The sequence below is a fragment of the Indicator indicator genome, chromosome 12 (genome assembly GCF_027791375.1).
Source record: "Indicator indicator isolate 239-I01 chromosome 12, UM_Iind_1.1, whole genome shotgun sequence".
Lineage (NCBI taxonomy): Eukaryota > Metazoa > Chordata > Aves > Piciformes > Indicatoridae > Indicator > Indicator indicator.
The window spans coordinates 12,893,307-12,913,519 of NC_072021.1; the positions used below are offsets into that span (position 1 = coordinate 12,893,307).

At 41.6% G+C, this 20,213-nt stretch overlaps 1 protein-coding gene across 1 annotated transcript in view; it reads right to left on the reverse strand.

Moving 5' to 3' along the window:
• SNTB1 (syntrophin beta 1) overlaps nt 1–20,213 on the reverse strand; it is a 102,218-nt gene that overhangs the window by 14,880 nt on the left and 67,125 nt on the right. The window contains exon 3 of the mRNA XM_054385492.1: nt 19,864–20,071. Within this exon, the coding sequence (XP_054241467.1) occupies nt 19,864–20,071 (208 nt within the window). The remainder of the gene's footprint in view (nt 1–19,863; nt 20,072–20,213) is intronic.

Below are 20,213 nucleotides of genomic sequence, written 5' to 3' on the forward strand. Positions count from 1 at the left end.
GATAATTAAATTAGAGGCTTTGGTCTACTCTGGAAAGCTGTTTTATATTTTCATTAACTCAAAAGGGACACTTCAATTACATTCCCTGTTTAGTAAACAAATTATGTCTTGCCAGTGCACTCCACTGCAGCAAGTAACCAAAATGTGGCCTTTCAGAGAACCACTGTGAAGGTACCAAGTTCCTATTTACAGTCAGTGGTTTAACTCTCTCTTCCATCACCTTCTCCTAAATCCCAGAGGCACACTATCCCTTCACGGAGCACAAAAGTAACCAGGAAAGTTTCCAGAAACTTTTTCTTGCTACTTTCCCTTCTCCCTCAATTAAAATCTCTCCATACTGACAAGAGCCAGCTTCGACACAGGCTAGAATATGTTCTGCTACATACTTCTTGCCTTTTCATTGTCTTTTGATGAAGAGCTGTGTCCATGTTCAGAATAAATTGGATTCATTTACAGAAATCTACTTGTCAGCTCCTGAAAATAACAGCTGGGACTGAAAAGGATTTTTGCAAGATGAACATCAATGATGCAGAAATACATCATGCAAACCCCAGCACATGCAACAATGCTGGTATTTCTGTGAGCTCATTTGACAGGAGGCAATTTGCAATGCAGGAGTGGGTGTAAGTGACAGCTGTAGGCAGGGGATATCAACACCTCCCAAGCCACACGCCAATGAGATGTGTTTTGCTGCTAAACTTTGCAGTTCTAAACCAGGAAATAATATACACATTGTTTGGGGGGTGGGGAGGGGGAAGGATCATGAAAATATGTCTGGTTTTGCTCTTCTCTCTTTTACCTCAGAGAAGATGGCTCAAAGGTGGCTTGGGCCGTTATCAGATCTGGATTGCAGACAGCACAAAAAAGTCCCCCAAAGGGCACACCATTGCCTCCTTTGAGCAGGGAGTGGTGCTGCTGCTGCTGTGTGAGCCAACAGAGCTGCGCAGCTCAGGTAGCAACCACAGCAGGGACCTGGATCATGCTGATCCAGTCCTTGTGCTATCCCAAGCAGAGCCCAGGCAGATACAGTTAGGGGGAGTGCTGAGTATGACAGGTCACAAATTCTCAAGACAGGTATGTTCAAGTCTGAATTCCTTCTAAACATCCTTTAAGACAGCAAGACACCTGACAACTTTTGTCAAAAGTCACACAGTTGATCACATCAGCACGGCAGTATGCTCACACCAATGTCCTGACTCTCTGGACTAATGGTATCTTCAGCTCTGGCTCATATCCAAATAACTCCAATGTCAAGAGAAGCACTTCAGTCCTCTGTGCTAATCCCCACAAGAACAGCAGGTGATCTGAGACCAAACAAGCCAAACAAGAATGCTCAATCCCAGGTTTTTAGCAGAGATTTGCTCCAGAGCTCAATGAAGTCAGTTGGAACATTTCTAGAAACTCTTTACCTTTGGAAGAGGCCTTTGGGAATCAAGGCTGGGGAGCTGCATGTCTCCCATGCTACAGAGAAGATAGAGCAAAATTCTTCTCAGAGATGCACAGTGAGAAGACAGAATTCAATATGCACGAATTGAAATAAGGGAATTTCTTAGTGGATACTCAAGAGAAATATCTCACCATGTCATGATGGTCAAGTGCCAAAGCAGGCTCTGAAATGTCTACCCATTGAGATACTCACAACTATGCAAGGCCCTAAGCAAGCTTGTCTAGTTGGCTCTGCTTAGAGCAGGGGTACTGAACCACAAGAACTCCCTTCCAGCCTATATTATTCCGTGAGCCTATGAAACACTGTAAAGAATTAAAAACTAATGCCAGATTTGGATTAGAAAAGTCATTCTTTAGGTTGCTTCTGGGTTGAAGTTTGGTCCATGGAGCTATTTTGCACACCGGGGTCTACCACAGAAGAAAAGGGATCACACCTGAGAGTTGTTTTGAGTTAGAAGGAAGGCAATAGACAGGGAGCTTTGAAAGCCCTACCACATCTCCTATGCAACTGCTCAAGAACAGATGGGGTTACTCAGTGGTGGAGAAAACCCCAGGTACGAATGTTCCAGGATACCAAAAGCAACCACTGTTCTCTGCTATGCCCTGCAGATTGCTATGTACTGGAGTTTTGCTGTGAGCTGAGTTTTCTGTTCAAGCCAAAGCGAAGTATTTTATGACAGAGTTCATCACTATCAAGTGGGGCATAAATGGTAACTATACAGGAGCACAATCAATATAAACACTCCATAGTTTCAACTCACTGTTCCAAAGAGTCTATAAATTACAACTGAATCTGACTTCAGCTGACAAAGTGGGCACTACATGAGGATAAATGAGCAATAATACCCATAACCTCAAAAGATACACACATCTCACCTTTCAATTCAGTAGAAGTGCATGGATTCCTAATCATCAGCTGAAGAATGCTTGTCAACAGTGCCCAATCAAACATGAATGCTGGAGGTGGAGTTTTGATCTGAAAGCAGCTTGCAGTTTTTAATGATGGCTTAAACATGTAAAATGCCATTTGAAATGATTATGGTCTCTGTTTGGTGAAGGACAGGTAATCATCATCAATGTCTACAACAGAACCAGAGTGACTGAAATCTGTCCCAGAAGTTATTCTGTGCCTTCCTCTATCCCATTGTCTTTCCTAACGTTCAGCTTCAGAAATAATAGTCCACCATGATTGGTGCCTTTTGAAGACTGACAGATTTGACTACTTTACTCAAGGGTCGTTATAAAGCACAAGGGCTGTAAAAAAAAAATAGTAGGACAGCAACACAGAGAGAACAAGATGTTTGTCATTGCTATTATTTATGTTGTCCCAAGGACAGTCTTAGCATCTTTTCAGTTTATTGTGTCACTGATCAATATGCAGTAATGGATGGACTGCAATGCAACTAATGACCTCAAGCAACGAGAGAACTCACTACCTGCCTGGCACAAAAATGCCCTGCCTTCAGAAAACAGATAAAACCTATGTATTATGCTTCATCAACTGGCATTTTGAACATGTTCAGAAATACTTGTAAGCCTTCTTCATCCCTGCCCATGGCAGAGAGGTTGGAGCAGATGATCTTTAAGGTCCCTTCTGACCTAAACCGTTCTAGGATTGTATGATTCTTGAAAAAGCAAAAATACAAGTAGAATCCTTAATAAATTGGCCTAATTTTGGAAAAAAAAGAAAGGCAGAGTAGCCACAGGTTTCAGAAAAGTTTGGCAATAATTAATTACAGTTTGGAACCCAACCTTTCTTATTTAGATGCCTAAGAAAAGATCTATCACAAAAAGTTCCTGTTTGTCTTGTTTTTCTATGATTTATTTCTTACTTGGTTATAATTTTCAAAGACATTAAATTATTTGAGACCACATCTTTTCTGAAATGGATAGAAAGACTTTATCTCCACCAGCACAATGACAGACCTCCAGAAGCTAGCTAAGATACCCAAGGCATATGCCTGTTTTCTTGCCCTAGAAACCCACCTTGGCTCCAAAAGACCTCTGCCCATGAAACATATTTCCAGTTTGCTCTACTTCTGAAACCGGTATAGAGAGTTGGAAGACCATCCAGCAGGTCTTCATGGAGGATCTCAGCATTGGTGAACTAGGGTGCCAGTAAAGGTAAGAAATGAACAGTTACTGTGTTTAATATCCAATTAATTTCCTTTCCATCTTTAACCAGGACAAAGTTGAATTTTAAAATCTTTGCCCTTTCAGAAAGCTCTGTTTGATTTGGGATTTATTAGCTTTCTAAAGAATGACTAAAGAAGACAAGTCAGGTCTAATGAGAAAGTTCTACCTGTCTCACTGAAAATGTCCTTTTTCTGTCTTCCAAGAAGGCTTAAGCCAGTCACTGGTTCAGAAATGTGAATGCTTAGACTCATAGAAAGAGGGGTGAAGATGACTTGAAAGGTCAACTCATTTAGCCTCTGGTCAAGGAAGGATAGACTTTGCTTCCAAGATTTGCCTAGTCTGCTCTGTAAAAACTTCCCTGACAGAAATCCTCAGATACTCTACTCTAGTCCTTGGCCAGTTTCACCATTAGGCAACTGATCCCCATGCTGGAACATGTGTCACTGTGATCCTGAGGCTACTATGTGGTCAGGTAACATTCCACAGTTGGGAGACTAATAGAAAACTCAGATCTGGTCATTTAGTTAATCGTTTTTTTTAACATGGTATTACTCTAACCCTGTCTCAGTAATTTCAGGAGAGTGATGGTCACAGAGGAAATGAGTAAGTGGGAAGAATGCAGGAGAGAAAGCCCAGAGGCAGAAGAGCACAGCAGTTTGGTCCTGTGATTTGCTGGAGACCTGTCACCATGACCTAACTGGTACATGAAGAAATGCACACAGCTCCCTAACACTACAAAAATAACTGACAAGGCAGCTTTAACTGGAAATCAGTACTATCAACTCCAGCCACCCAAAGCGCCTTTGAGGACTTCAAGAAGGGCTTGAAAATCAGCCTGACGTTTGTTTGATATTTAAAATACATTTTTAATTCTTGCTAATCCATCAAGCCTTTGTGCTTTGCCTAAATTCCCCAGTTTCAAGCTTTTATCTATGGCTAGGAACCTACAATGGAAAATGAGAGTTAAGCTTTCATAAAACCTCTTTATTTCAGAAGATGGTAGTAGAAGAAATATCCCTAAAGTAAACTACTCAAGCTATGAGATTTGCACCTATGGTCAGGATGTGAGCTGCCACTTCTGATGATGATGACAGTCTGGGGCAGCTGGGGTTGTTCAGCCTGGAGAAGAGAAAGCTCCAGGGAGACCTAATAACGACCTTCCAGTACCCAAAGGGAGCCTACTAGAAGGATGGAGAGAGACTGTTTACAATGGCCTGTAGTGATAGGATGAGAGGCAAGGGTTTCAAACTAGAGAAGAGTAGATTTAGATTGGATGTTGGAAACAAGTTCTTTACCCAGAAGGGTAGTGGAACACTGGAACAGGTTGCTCAGGCAGGTGGTTGAGGCCCCATCCCTGGAGATACTCAAGGTGAGGCTCAACAAGCCTTTGGGCAGCCTGATCCAGCTGAGGATGTCCCTGCTGACTGCGGCAGGAATTAGACTGTATAACTTTTGGAGGTCCCTTCCAACCCAGACCATTCTATCAGTCTATGATTCTCAATAGGCACTGCTTTCCCAGACCTGATGCTGCTTATATTACAAGATAGGATAAGATCACAGTCCAAGGATTTATGGGAACGACTTAATTAATCTGCTATCTACAACAAAAATATAGCAAAGATTGAAGGGCATGTGTTAATGGAAACTGAATATTCAACAGAGCCGTAGGAGGAAGACAAATACAAAGAACCCTCGGCTGTTATCTATGCTGGGCTTTAAATTAAGCCACACAGGAGAAGCAGATTTAGTGCTGTGCCATGTTATTTCATCTAGATTGCTTAAAGATACACAATTAGGGTCATCAATCTACAGATCCAAATCCTACAAATATCAGCAAATTACATGCTGTAAGCTATGCAATTTTGAAAGCTAATGCTTTTTATCTGGTTCTAACTCTCAGTGTTTCATATTTTGTTAATAATCACATTTAAGAACTCATAGGACAATTCTATCAGGAAATGAGCATTACTCTAGAAAAGAAAATGTGGAGGAATAATTTTCAAAGCAAGTATAAACAGACTGCATGCTACAGGTTATCTCACTGAACCCATGATGGGAATCTAAGGTTTCAGATTTAAGAATTATCCATTAAGTACATAATTTAATGAAATAAAGAACTCCCTGGTAATGGCATTATACTTTTACATCTGTTAACAAATGCACCACATCTAAAGAGAATTATTTTTGGTACAAGACATGTATGATCTCATGAACCAACTAATTTCATCAATTGAAGACTCTCTCCTGGTGTGGGTTCATAAATCACCCAGCCAGCAAATGCTAGCCACTCACTGTAAATGGATGAGGGTGATATGGACATCATAGAGCAACTATTGCTTCTGAAGCTACAAGAAAGTAAAAACCCCAAGAGCACAAACATATATATTACCAAAGTGACTACACCTAATTCTACCCTTGGTATTAGAAATGTACTTGCACTGAAGTCACTGGGAAGTTTTACAAATTATTTCTTCCAGTTTTATTCCTACTATGAAGATAAATACTTGTCTTTTCATTTAGATCTCTTTTGTAGTTGTACTGCCTTAAATGTTTTGCATATACTGGTAAAAAAACTCTTAAGTAATTCAGTTGAGTAACACCAATACAAAACTGCAAAAAGAAAAGTGGAAACTATGTACTTCAGTATCTACCACACACTGTCATAGGCAAATATTCCTATCACCCATTTTAGAAGTACAGCAAATGGATAGGATTTCATACCAGTGGTTTCACACCAAAATTTCTACATTTTTTAATACCATGTCCTCATTGGCTTGTTCACTTCCTTAGCTGTATGGAAAAGAATCAAGCACAATTAACTATTTGTCAGAAAACAATCTATTCATTAACACCACTCTGTGCCAATGAGCTGAAAATCGTGTTCTTTGCTTGCCAAAAAGCTGCCATTTCTGCTCCTACTTCTGCTCAGAACTAAACATAGCTACAGATACATTGCTTGACATAACTGACCAAGGCAAAAAAAACCCAAACTACTGCTGTTTTTTCAGAACCAGCAGCCAGTAAGACTTTTTCTAAAACTAGGTAAAGGATCAGCAGGGCTTCACCTCTGCATCTTGTAAATTTCTTTATAGAAAGATCATTGATTAAACTAGGCAGAAATAGATTAAATCCCAAATAAGACGCTTGTATTTGTGGCAGGACTTTAAAGACAAAAGACAGAATGGAGAGTAAGCTACTGTGTTTTCATAGAACCTGACTTCAATTGTATTTATGTCCATTCAGTTCTACTGACGTCAATGGATTTACTCCTAAATTGTGCCAGATGGAAATCAGGGCAGCTATTAGCACATTTTCATGCATATAACCAGCACCCCTTCAAAAACACCATTTATTCAACAGTATGTCCTCAGACAACATGGATCCTCAGGTTACCCAGATAACATCAGAGGAAGGGGCAATCAGTGATGGAGAATGTCAGGGGCAAGCTGCAGAGTGATAGAAGAGGAAGGGAAAGACGAGATCTGGAGCAACCCTCCTTTGCTGCTATCTACACCCCCCCTTCAGTGCCACTGCCTCCTGGGCACTAAAGTGATAACCTCTGGGGCTGACAGATGACAACATGGGGGCTAATTGCTTTCCTAGTAGAAAAGCAGCCTGTGATCTGTGTTACCTCCAAGACAGGTATTCTTATATTTCACTTTTTAGTAAAGCAGCCTGCAACGCTGCTGCTGCTTCCTAAACTTTGAAGAACCCTTTTGCAGGTGCATGCTGGGCTCTAGGTGCATAACCATTACTGGTTAGTGGTTGGCTCCTCGCAACTCTTTTACAGAGTTGCTCACTTGCTTGGATGTGATCCTATAACCACAACTCATTCCTTCTACTTGTGCTTGCAAACACCCAGGCAAATGTTTGAAGTTATTTGAAGGGCCTAGAGACTGAGGTTGTACTTGACAGTGTCCAGGCCATTGGGAACTGACAATGTACGTGACCTTCACGAGTGCAAACAGCTCCTCTGTCAAACCTGAAGTGAAAGAACACAGAGAAGCTAAAATTCCTCTCTTTGGGGTCTCCTTGCAGCTGTGAAGACTTAACCCTCTAGCATTATGAAAGACTTAGAGAAGGCTAGACTTACTATTGCCAACAGGGAATTTTTCAGCCCACTCAAGCCCACTCAGCCACCTTCCAGCCCACTCAAGTATTTGTACACCTGTCTATGCACCAACAGTATCTGCAGTTCATCAGTGAGCTGCTCCTTCCACTGTCACCTTCCCACAAGCTCTTGTAGCTTAGCTTCATCTCCCAGTCTCTTCCAGTGCTGTCTCACTCTTTCCTTCTCCCAGGCTCTGTCTTTCTGCATTTACACACTTGGCTTATGTATTACAGGAACAAAAACTCCAGCAGAGACACATCTGATGTGTGGTTCCACGCTCCTCTTTCCTTTACCTCATCTATTTGGATGGGTCTGCTCCTATTGGTACTGTTTACACTGCAATCTCACACCGTGGCATTTCAGGTTCGGCTACTCCCCAGGCTCTCACATTAACATAATAACTATTATGTTATTAACTACCAGATTCAGTGCTGCTCTCTTCCCTCACTTCAAATTCTTGCAACAACAAAGCAAGAACCCAACAGTAAGTTAACTTACCCTCTACAACCAGCTTTCCCAGAAAAACCACAAAGCCTTAAGACAAAACATCACATAAAAAGCTCTCTCACTAACTTGTGCAGCTGTATAATCCCTCTCCATGCTGCTTCTCTGTGCAATACCTCCAGCTTTTCCCATCTCTTCCAGTTGCCTTTGCTTGCAGCATGCAGATTTAAACCTCTGTTTTGAAACTTTAGGACTGCCTTGGTAACACTGCACATACAGAGAAGTCTACCAGGAACGAGGCAAGGATGGGGCAGTTTCTCATGCATCTAGAGAACTTTGCTCTTCCAGAAGATTCTGTTGTGAACTCTCCTACTCACTGATCCCCTTCCCATCCTGTCCCTTTCAGGCTCTTTTCCTTATCTTGCATCCAATGTCTAATGCGAACACCAAGGGCTGCATCTCTATGTACTACCTTTTTCCATTTGTTTCATTCTATCTTCTGTTTGCAGCAGTAAGTCCTTCAGCCTTATTGATCAGTTTTCATGGCACAAAGAGGAGGACATAAAACTGTGACCTGTAGAAGGCACATTTATTCTATCTCAATCTCTCTGCCCCTGCAGATGGTTGTTTAAGGCTCACGATAAAAATGGAGACGTTGCTTTCTTGTGTAGTCACTGTGTAACTCTTCCTTCCTTTCCTATAATCCTTCAAGTGAGGAAAACTGCCAGGAGAAGCATATTGTGCATGTTAAGATTTTTGTGCATCTCTCCATGGGGATGATGAGCAAAATACTGTCTCTCTCTAGAATTACAAGTGTAAAATGAGATCAAAATTTGGCCCATTGAGGGAAGTGTTACTTTTAGAAATGATCAGAAACAGCTGGTTTCAAAACTAGTGATGCTGGCTCTTTCTGGTAATTCAACAGTTGGCCTTCAGAAATTCACTTGTGAGGACAAGAGAACTTTTCTGAAGTATTGCTAAATAAGGTATCTACTAATCAAAAAAATACAGCAACGCTCAAAATTTCTTGCAATGCCATGCTAATCATTAAGAGAGAATGTCTGACAAGGTTAAATCTGACATTATTCAACGGTTGTTCCCCAAAGTAAGCTCCCTTTTGGTAGTAAAATCCTTATCTTACTGTTTAAACATTCAGGCTTTCCTCTCTATTTCACAGTTCATAAAGCACCTTTACAGTGTTGAGGTTTTTTTTTTTTTTTCTTCTGACAGAAGATGGTTTGGTTTTCCTGCTTTGATTAAATCCTACATCCCACAAGCAGCAAACCTGTGACACTGCTCTACTGTTTCTAATTGTCTCCTTCTATTAAGATGCCAGCACTGTACATCTTCCCTGCAGCCTCAGTGTGATTTCACTACGTGCCTGGCATTAGCGCTGTCAGGTCTGAGGTTAATGTGTACACCGTACAACTCATTAGCTGCACATTACTTCCGGAGCCAAAAATCAACATGATTGATCCAACAATATGTTTGGGCTTGGGACCAAGACTCAAATGAGACCTCTCCAAAAGCAAAGGTCAGGATCTTGGCACAAATTTTGCTGTGCACAGAGAAAGCTTTTCTCCCCAACTATTCATCAGGGAAGGTACAAATGACAACTAATATGGGCCTCATTAAAAACGAGAAGAGGAAACCCCTTGGAGAGGACAGAGAGGCTCCCTCACTACAATTTCTTTTTCCAGTCCTTTCCTACAGCTTTTACTTATGTTACAATAAAGGCAACCAGTAGTTGTGGGGCTTAGGGTTTAAAGAAACTCATTAGACTAATTATCATGATGTGCACTATCAATTACTGTCCAGTTAAGCAGAGCGGATAACTTTACAAGCAGAAATAAATCTTCAGAATTGAAGGATCTGGGGGAAGGGAATAAAAGGATTGCTTTTTTATCAGCACTATTCTTTTAGTTGTAACTCCAGTGTCAGAACACTTCCTGTCTTAAAGTAACTAAAACAGACACTAGTTTAAGAGTGGGAGAGAGGAGAGGAACAATACAAGAAAACTTACAAATCATGGATTTGTTTCAAGTACAGTTCTTATGAGGATTTCACTCATAACTCAAGCATCTTGTCACAGCCAGGCACTGAAATCAGTACTTCAAATATGCTGTTTTACATATGGCATCATAATGTTCTTTCTTCCTCAGTAACCAAGGGTGTCGAAAATGTTATTGATACAACAATTAGGACTTACAAGAAATACTCCCCTGCAGTCTCCAGAGTTGCTGTGTTGCAATATAATTGTCTAATGGTATGTTTCTGGAAAGGCTGTCATGGTATTATGGGTATAATGTTATTTTTATAGTATATGATAATAAGGTAAAAGGCTGGCATTAATGGCCTTAGGGCCCTATCACATAAAGAGAGGTTGAGGATTAAAATTGGACTCAGTTTGTAGAGTCTGCATTCAGTAAACGTCTTGCCACACTGAAAATTCCAACACATATAACTTTTCCCTCTCTACTGGGTTTGTGGTTTTAAAAAAACTCTTCTTCTAAAGGTCAATCCCTCTTTCCAACACAGAACAGAGTTTCTTCTCAAGGTATTTATAGAAAGTCTGTTTATTTTTCTCTGTTAACAGTTGTTTGGCAAAACAGGATACAAGGCCTATGTTGCTTTTGCTTGTACCAGCAGCAATAATCTGCTCTTCCACAACACCCTTTAAATGTTAACCAGCTCATTGGTCCTAAAACCACTTGTGGGTAGAAATAAACGCACCTGATTGCAAGTTGAGTGGGTGAGCAGGAAGGAGTAACACTATGTGAAAAGACAGGGAAAACCCCTAATGTTGTCTAATTTAAAATTAGAGCATTTTTTACTAGGAACATCTCTACTTTTGCCAGCAGCAGTTTTCCGTGAGGATCAGCTGAAGATCCAGGAGGAAGAAGGACTACAAGGCAGAAAGAAGAGGGATTTTCATGGCCTGTTCTGCTGTTTTCTAATCTATTTATTCATGCCATTAATCAAAAAGGTGAAATGGAAGTATTATGCTAGGGAAAAAAATGCCAGTGACTGGGGTGAGAGGAATTCCTAGTGGGCAGAACCTGAAGGTCAATGTGCCCTTTAAAGGCCCCCCCCATTCTCCTGAAGGTGGTTTCTAACTCTCCTAGACAAAAATCAGCAAAAGAAAACAAGGTAACCTAGACCAGAGAAAATGCAGTTTGACAGGAACTTAATGTTTGGAAAAACTGGAATTTTCTAAGATAAATAGTATCTTCCTTTTGAAACTTCTTACATGTAGCCAGTAAGCAGAAAAATGCAGACAAACGAGCAGCCACAGTGCAAGGGTGCAGCTCTTGCAAAACATTGTATTTTTCAGTGCCCATCATGTTGTAGCAATGTGTAATCAGGGTAGATCAGCTCAGGATTATAGAGATAAATCTGTTTGTCCTGTTCAGCTGAAGTGAGATCTAGGGGCTGAAGGACAAGATGGGTGTCCCCAGTGCTGCTCAAGGCAGTGTAGTTGATGGGGGAAGAGCTCAGGGCTTTCCTACTGCCCACTTTGCTGGGTTTGCCCCATAGCATTGCCTTAATACCAGCCTCCCCATCCAGGGTAGCACATGCATCTCTCCACAGTGTCTCCAAATGCCCAAGATAAGCTCCACACCTTCCCCAATCAACATGCTGGTATGCTTGCCCACATTTGGGCAAGCATAGGCAGTCCCCTTTCTCACACTGTGACTGCTGATGTCCTATTTGGATTAGCAGAGTGAGGAAGAAACACAACTGGGTAGCAGGAGACCAGTCGTGTGGTGACTAAGTGCTTAAAATAATTAGGAAGGGCACACTTTGTTCCCCACTGATGGCAGGGCAGGATATGGGTTCAGGAGAAGTCTCTGCTGCCTTATGTGACACATGTTGTACTAAAGAGAGGCTCTTGGTGTACTTAAAGCACATTTGAAAAACCAAGAAGCATCCTTGTCTCCAATTCTTTTCCTGTCTTTCTTGCAGTATTTGATGTCAAAGGATGAGAGAAAAAGGCCTTTAACCTGCTTCTGAAGGAAGGGGATCAAAGTCTTCCTTCACATCATACCTGGATCTTTCCTGCTTTTTTTCACAACTGAACTTGACTGCAAGTATGTTCAAACACAAGCTTTCAGACCTGTGAAGTCCCAAAAAGTGAGCTGACATAGGATGTGAGTGTGGAGAGGGTGACCTCATGGACAGATCCAACTGCAGTTGCCAAAGTGAAAGACAGAGGTCCAGTATCTTGAAAATTTAGCAAGATGTGGGAATAAATCTCTCATGTACCAAAATCTGCAATGCCCCTGGCCAGCAAAATCCAGCCCAGCCATACAGCAGTGCAGGTTTAGGTTATGAAGAAGAAAGAGTTAAGCATCCATGCTGCAGCAGCGACGCTGTGCAAAGCAGGTGGCGTTCAGGACCACGCTGAGACGTGCTCCCATTGCCACAACCCCACCACGTTGTAGGAACTGAGAGAAACAGCTCCCACACCCCAGGGAGGCAGCAAAACTGCTCCTGTTTCCTTTTGACATCCTCTCCTCCTCCTAAGCTACATCCTATCATTTCCCTTCTCAAATACTGCTTATGCTTATCAGTGGGACATCTGCAGGGGTCCCTCTCGAAGCAGAGCCAGAGGCCACCATGTGGATCCCACCTCAGCTCTGCATCCCACTGCTGCCTATGTAGGCACAGCTGCACAGGCACATCTCCAGGCTCACAATTCTTCCTGAGATAGGAAAGGAGCAGTTAAATAAAATTTTACAGTGGATGACATTAAAAACAAACTTTTTTCTTGTTCAAGCCCATAGGAACAGCAATAGTGGCTGTATTTGATGGGAAAAACCTACATCAGTTTTTAGAACCAAGGGATAGCAGGCAGGGTGTGATTACCTCTGTTGGGATCGAGCCAGAACTAATGGAACCCTTGTGGGAGGGGTGAGGGGACATGCAGGACCCCCAGCTCAATTTCTGCAAGAATAATTTAAAACCTGAAAGCTACTGCAGGCACAACAGTGCTCACTCATTGAGCTGTGCTCTGTAATTACCTGATAGAGAAGATTTTCTTCACTACAACAGCCAAACTGTGCTGCAGAAGTATAGACCTTCAAGCTCAGGCTTTCATGCCTTCCATTTACCATCATATTCCTGTCATTTTTCACAGTTTACTTAAACCTACTCTTCTTTCCAATCCCCTTGCACTGAGCGCTTCCACCTTAGATTTATCGTTTGCTTGGCTCTCATTGGCATGGTAAGAAATAGCATATGTGTTACAGATAAATACTGGCAAAGTCTTTAAAACAGTATGGTGAATGAAATGGCTGTTTTCAGCCAGAATTTTCCTTAATATATCCATTTACTGCATGCACCTAAAGCAACAAGAGAATGATGTTACTGCTGATAAAAGCAGCTCATGGAGGAACCTTGCTGAAGCTGGGAGAGGAAATTACTCTCCATGCTATTTCAGGTTTACGTCTTTCCTAAGAACAGTCTGATTGTTATCCCAGATCATGAAGACTGTTAATGTAATTAAGTGCTCTGTTGTGGTGTTTTACAAAGCAAACAAATAACTTCTGTAAGTAAAAAGATGCCAGGTTATGCGACACAGGCCATAAGCAGGATTCCCCATTTGGATGTAAGTGATCCATGACAAGAAATTAGCTAGGATTTAAAAGTACCATTTCTAATTTAGGGGACAGAAGATTTCCCAGTTTGAGATCTGTGTAATCTCCAAAAGGTCAGTGCAATGTTAAGATTATGACCAGCTGTATATTATCAATATGAGAAGTTGTGTCCTTCTCTAACTACTCAAAACAAGAGGCCAGGATCAAATTGCCTGGCTCTTTTTCCTAGACACTACCTATGGGTAGAATCTCCAAACATACCTAGATAATTAGTAAAGAAAAACAGGCTGAAAGAAAAGAATAACATAAAACCCTGTAGAGACTGCAAAGGAGACCACACTAGAGGAATGTGATTTACTTCCAAAGAAATTAGGCATTTGGGTAAGAGTTTTCTTAGCCCACGTTTCTAGCAGTTTATTTATCTGTTTATGTGCTGATTTGTGCTGGGGGTTAAGAGACAGTACAACCCAAAATTAGCTGCAGTTTCAGCCTAAACATGCACAGGTACTTTCCAGGACCAGAATAAAGACTTGGGGATTAGTACAATATGGATTTCATTCCTGAACATCCCACTGGTTTAGTCTGTGCAGCCTGACAAGGCAGTTAGCCCCAAAGAAGAATTATACATTGCCTAATGAGGCAGCTTTGCTGCCCAATCCCTTTCCCCTTGTCACAGGCTCTCTCACTTTTTCTCTTGCAGTGGGCTTTGCATTTGTCATTAAACCTGCAGAAAGCTAATGCTTTCTTTGAAAGTAATGAGTTTTCTACCAGCGTAACTATCTGATCTGGCTCAGAGTCAGAGAAGCCCTGCCATCACTGCAAAGGAGGAGCTGGAGGAGCTAAGGGGGAGGGTGGCAGCCCCAACCATGGACATGGCCATGCCAGGGTTTTGTAATTGTTCTCCAGCAGCTGCTGGTTAAAGCTCAGATATTCACAATGTTAAATAAAAATAGATTAAAAAAAAAAGCTTTAACTACATAATGGGCTGGTGGTGTTCTTGTGGGAAGACATTTTAAGATGGAAATTATATAAAACGTTAAGACTGAAGCTTCTCTCCTGTTCTTTGAAAATTCATTTGTCTGTGATGAGAATAACAATGTTGTTCTGTTGATGTCTAGCTGCTTTGCTAATCAGTGAACATACTTCCAAAGGAAATGGTAAGACAGACACGTTTTAATTTCACACTGCGGAAAAAACCCAACCTCAAACACACTCTCATGCCATTTGCCTAAATCTTATTTAGACAGCTTGCACAGCTCACAATCTTGCTGTTATCACTCCCTCCTATGAATAAGAGTGAGAGCAGGAAGATAAATATAATACTGCAATATACAGGCTGATATCGAAAGAAGATCACTCCGCTGTGACACATCTTGCACTTCAGCTCTAACACAACGATACTGGTATCTAAAGTTTGAGGAGACTGAACAGCCTGTAATATATTAACTCACTTTTCATTTTGGAGATACTGTCAGGAGCTGAAATACAACTCTAACTCACCATGTCACTTGGGTTACTTCCCCTCCAATACTGCATGTTTTCTTCCCTCTGATCCCCACACTAGATTTGTGGGTGTTGCAACACACTTGCCCTGCACAAGCAGACTAACATGAGCAGGAACCAAACACTAAGACTAAGATCAGTTGAAAGTCCAGACAGGAACTTTTTCTGAAGCTTCAAATATTAATATTAGAAAAGACAACCTGCAGCAAGTCCTATTTTTAAGTTTCTCAAAGGAGCTTTGAGGTGATTTTAAGTAGCCCACTACCTGTAAGACATTTGACATCCCAAAAAGAGAACGGTGCCTGGCTGCAGAAATGCTAGTCTTTCCTCCAAGCCTACACTTGAAGTGCCATTGGCACAGCAAGGATAGGGAAAGATGAAGAGCTTGGGGTTTTATTTAGGGTTTGTGGTGTTTTTTGAACTGACCCAGCTACAAGCTTGTGACCTGGTTACAGTTTCAGCTTTCACCAAAGCCAGTCATGCTTATGCTGGTGTGGCCACCTGCTGAACTGCCAATAGCCACCTTGGCAGAACCACTTTTGCCATAACACCTTTTTACATTTGCATTGAAGAGGCAAAAGTGTAGATAAAGCTTTTGCCAATGACTTTTTGGTCTATTGGAACAGACATTACAAAATGGTAAGATAAAACTACCATTTCCTCGGGGTTTTAGCTCTCCAGCACAGGAGCTAAATTTCCTCCTCATGAAGGAGGCTTGGTTGAAAAGCATGAGGAAAAAAGTAGCAATGTTTCAGCAACTCTGTAAGCCACAGAATGTGCAGAACTATAAAAAAGTAGAAGAAAAGAGGGTTGGAAAAGACATTTTTACAAAGATTGAAAGGATTCCTGGAAAGAAGGGGTCCAGTGAACACACAAAAAAGCTCCTCACTTAGGATGACACTACTGGCTTCTTCCTTGTCTTTGGTCATTTAAAGTATCTTTATAGGGAGCATTAAAAGAAAAGACAGACTTAGAAAGATTAAAACTCACAGGTATCTGTTCCTTCTCATTTAGCATGCTTGTTAATCCCACAAGTCTTAAGTGAAAAGACAAGCAGGAGAAAGAAAAGGTGAGCACACACTTCATGACAAACCAGTACTTGACGTATCTCTTAGTTACAGAAAAGTTTTAGGACACTAGTGACTAACACAACTCCCTACCCCTTGGCTGGCTTCAGAAACCCTTCCCATATGGTCAAGGTCAGGAGGAGGTTAGTGTCTTAATAAAAGAGGGAATATGGTATTCCTAATGATTGCTTCTGGCTGTTTTTCTCCTTACCTGTAATAATGCCAAAAGGATTGTTTGCTTGCTTAAAGTGATGCAGAGCTCTGCTTCACTTGCAGATAAGACTTTTCTCTGCCCACCCTGGGGCACAGCTAAGTACCTGATGGTGGACCTGTGAGATGGATGTTGCATGCTTTAATACTATAAATTTAGGGCTATCTTCACAAGGAAGTTTGGTGAAGGTGGAAGAATCCTGTTATCATGCAATCACTTAGTACCTTAGATAACCTGCTGCTTATTTTAATATTACCCACACAAGGGAGGCTCCACTAATGAACCTATTTTTGTAGTAGCAATAAAGGTTGGAGTTTAGAGCTAAGTTTAGAGCATAAAAAATGTCAAACCAGGAAGCAGCTTAATGAAAGCAGACAGTAATCACAGCAAATTACAGTGAAATATCTATGGGATTACATTTTGCATTCCCTAAATAAGCAGAGGGATTCATCTCACTTAGTGCCATTCCATTTTGCTCAGAATTCACTGTAAGGATATGCTATGTAAGTAACATCATATGATGCCATAAAAGCTGTCTTGACAGTTACATTCCAAGATGCTTTTCAAAACGGAGTTCAAACTTCTTTCCATTACAGCCCATGAAAAAACAGCAAGATATGCCACAAAATACCGCAGAGAAAAAAAATCATAGTAAAATTTGGAGGAATACCTGTCATAGGCTTTATTTTGTGGCTTCTATAATGAGGTTTAGAAACTGACTAGCAGTGGGTGTTTTAGGGAAGTTTACCCCAGGAGAAGAAGGATGGTATTCCAAAAATCACTGTAAAATATTAACGTTTTCCCACTGGCAAACTCAACCTTTGCATAAGGGGCATCCAGGAAATACCCTGTGGTCAGCACCTGACTTAGCTGCCATAAACAACCTCCTCTGAAATTATATATAGTTTACATATGTACCTTCCTCTCCCACCACTAGCCCATGGTCCAGTAATGAAATAAAAGCAATTTCACATCTCTTTTTAATCAGATGTAATACGTAGTGATTTTCTCTACTTTTAACAGGTCTCCAACGTGAGAAGCAGCCTGGAATTTTTGACCTCACTATGTTACTATTGCACAGCTCTGGACAGTTAGCTTAGTGAAAAAAACAGGTTGATTTTTGGCTAACAAATGGTACTGCAAATCTCTTAAGGCTAATTCTTGATGACAGCCACTCCAAATACAGCAGAACATGCACAGAGCCGCAGCCTGGCCCTATTAAAGGCAACACAAGTTTCACCACTAAATTCAGCAGGACCTCAAATCAGTCCATAATGAGTAACATGAAATGAGATCTCAGTCCATAAGGTGAAAAAAGGAGGAGAAAGAAATCTGTAAATGGGATACTGTGCATTAACCATAACAAGAGGAAAGTCATAAACCACAAGTGTGCCACGTGTTCACTTAAAATGACCTATTAGTATTTTATATATAAGCTCTACAGGATCTGCTATAGAGCAGTTATGCTTTTAGAGGAGAGTATTTTGCAGCAGAAAAAGCCTCTTATATTCAGCTTTTCTTAAGTTTATAGAAACAGTTTTGAGAAAAGGGGAAACAAGATTAAAACCCCACAACTGTTCAGTTTAATACTGTTAATGTTTACTTACCAGTGCTGTGATGTTTTAACCCACAAATTATTCCCCCACACTTTTACATTTGCTACAGCATTAAGTCACATAGTTCTGCAAGCTTGGAAGAAGGGATAGCAAAAACACAAAATCTGCCTGAAAGGTTTTACAGTCTTTGCCTCACTATAAGTCATGAGGACCGACGTGTATTTTGCTAAAAATTAACAATGTGCCTTCTTAAAGTATGCTAGACAGAAATGTGGCACCTGTGCCTGTGGCTCCAATATTTTAATCTACAAAACTGCAGACAGAACTAAAACATAGGCTGATTTTTTCAGGGCAATCAGTCAGCTCCCACAGTTGTGCTGGATACATAGCTTGAAAAGGCAGCTTCTATGCAATGACCATTTTTCCCACACACCCCAGTGGAGGAGGCAGAGATGCTCTGCATGGCCACCCAGGCAGTATTTGGACAGGAGGTATTTCTAGAGACAGTCCTAATGTTGTTACCGTATCAGATCCACTCTTACCAGTTGGCACAGTGCCTAAACCAAATTGAGACTACTGATTTAAAACCAGATCATGTCTTACTGATACCATCCCTATGCATTTCACAGCATTCCACAGGTCAGTAGATCCCAAACTACTTTTGAACTGAACACCAGCTTTCCCCCATGGTATACAATATTTCAAGATTCAAACCGTGCAAGACATGGGGTAAAAATCACGACTGCAAGCTCAGCCTTCAACAAAGAGCAGCTCAAGCACAGGGTCACAATTAAAGACCAAAGATTGCAGGCAGAGCAGGGGCACTACCTTGTGCTTCTCACCATGCCCAGCTCTTACAGCCAGGCACAGCAGAGAGGTGGACCATAGACTAACCAATTGGTTGCTTTCCAAGCTGGGAGCATCACAGTATACCAGAGCTGGGAAGGGACCTCAAGAGATCATTGGGCCAACTCCCCTGCCAAAGCAGGATCACTTAGGGTAGTCCACACAGGAATGCATCCAGGTGGGTTTTGAAAGCCTCCAGAGAAGGAGACTCCACAACCCCCCTGGGCAGCCTCTTCCAGTGCTCTGTCACCGTAAAGAAGTTTCTCCTCATGCTGAGGTGATAGCTTCTATATTCTAGTTTGAACCCATTGTTTCTTGTCTTATCACTCTGAACCACCGAAAAGAGCCTGGCCCCCTCCACCTGACACCCACCCCTCAGAGATTTATACACATTAATCAGATCCCCTTCTCAGTCTTTTCTTCTCCAGATTAAACAACCCCAGGGATCTCAGTCTCTCTTCATAGGGGAGATGCTCAAGTCCCCTAATCACCCTCATGGTAGTAAGGTGATATCTCACATAGGTGAACAGGAGGCCTAGCAGCAGGGGAGCTTTAGCTTGGTGTCAGTTTTTCTGACCTGTGTCTGAACTTGACAGCTCAAGAAACTTCCAATCTCCCAGTGATGTCTTTGCTAATTGGCATACAGAAGCCAAGACTCAGGGGACCCTCTAGTTTCCTGGAGGGGGAGGGGGGTTGTTTTGTTTGTTTGGGGGGGGTTGACATGTTTTCTTTGTATGTTTTGTTTGTTTGTTTGGTGGTGGTGGTTGTTGTTTTTCAAAAGCACAAGAACTGGCACACTAAGAGAGGAAACACGTTCATGAAAAGCTAAATCAAACCCAGAACCTCACTCAGCCTTTCCATTTACAGACAAGGCTGAATTCAGGAACAAAGAGCAAGCGAGAGAGAGAGAGCTTAGAAGTGAAAATAGGAATGTTTTCATTACCTTTTCTGCAAGCCAGCCTAGATGCCTAATCTCTCGACTTCCAGCAATCCCTGTTTTACCCAGCTGGTCTCTGACCTCTGAAATCACCCTGGGGATGAGCTCATTGACACTGGAGTGGATGGCATTGAACCAGGCCTGGGCTGTAGCTGAGTCCTTACTCCTGAGCACCACGGTGTGCTTGGCATCAGGTGAATGAACTTCAATAAGTCTAGAAAAATGTGGAGGGGAAAAACATTCATTCACTCAGACACCGTTAAGTAGCTACATTCATTATGTCACTTAGCAGAGTGAAAAATCAGCATGCTGATACCAGACCTACCATTAAAACTTACCTTACAACACCTGAATAC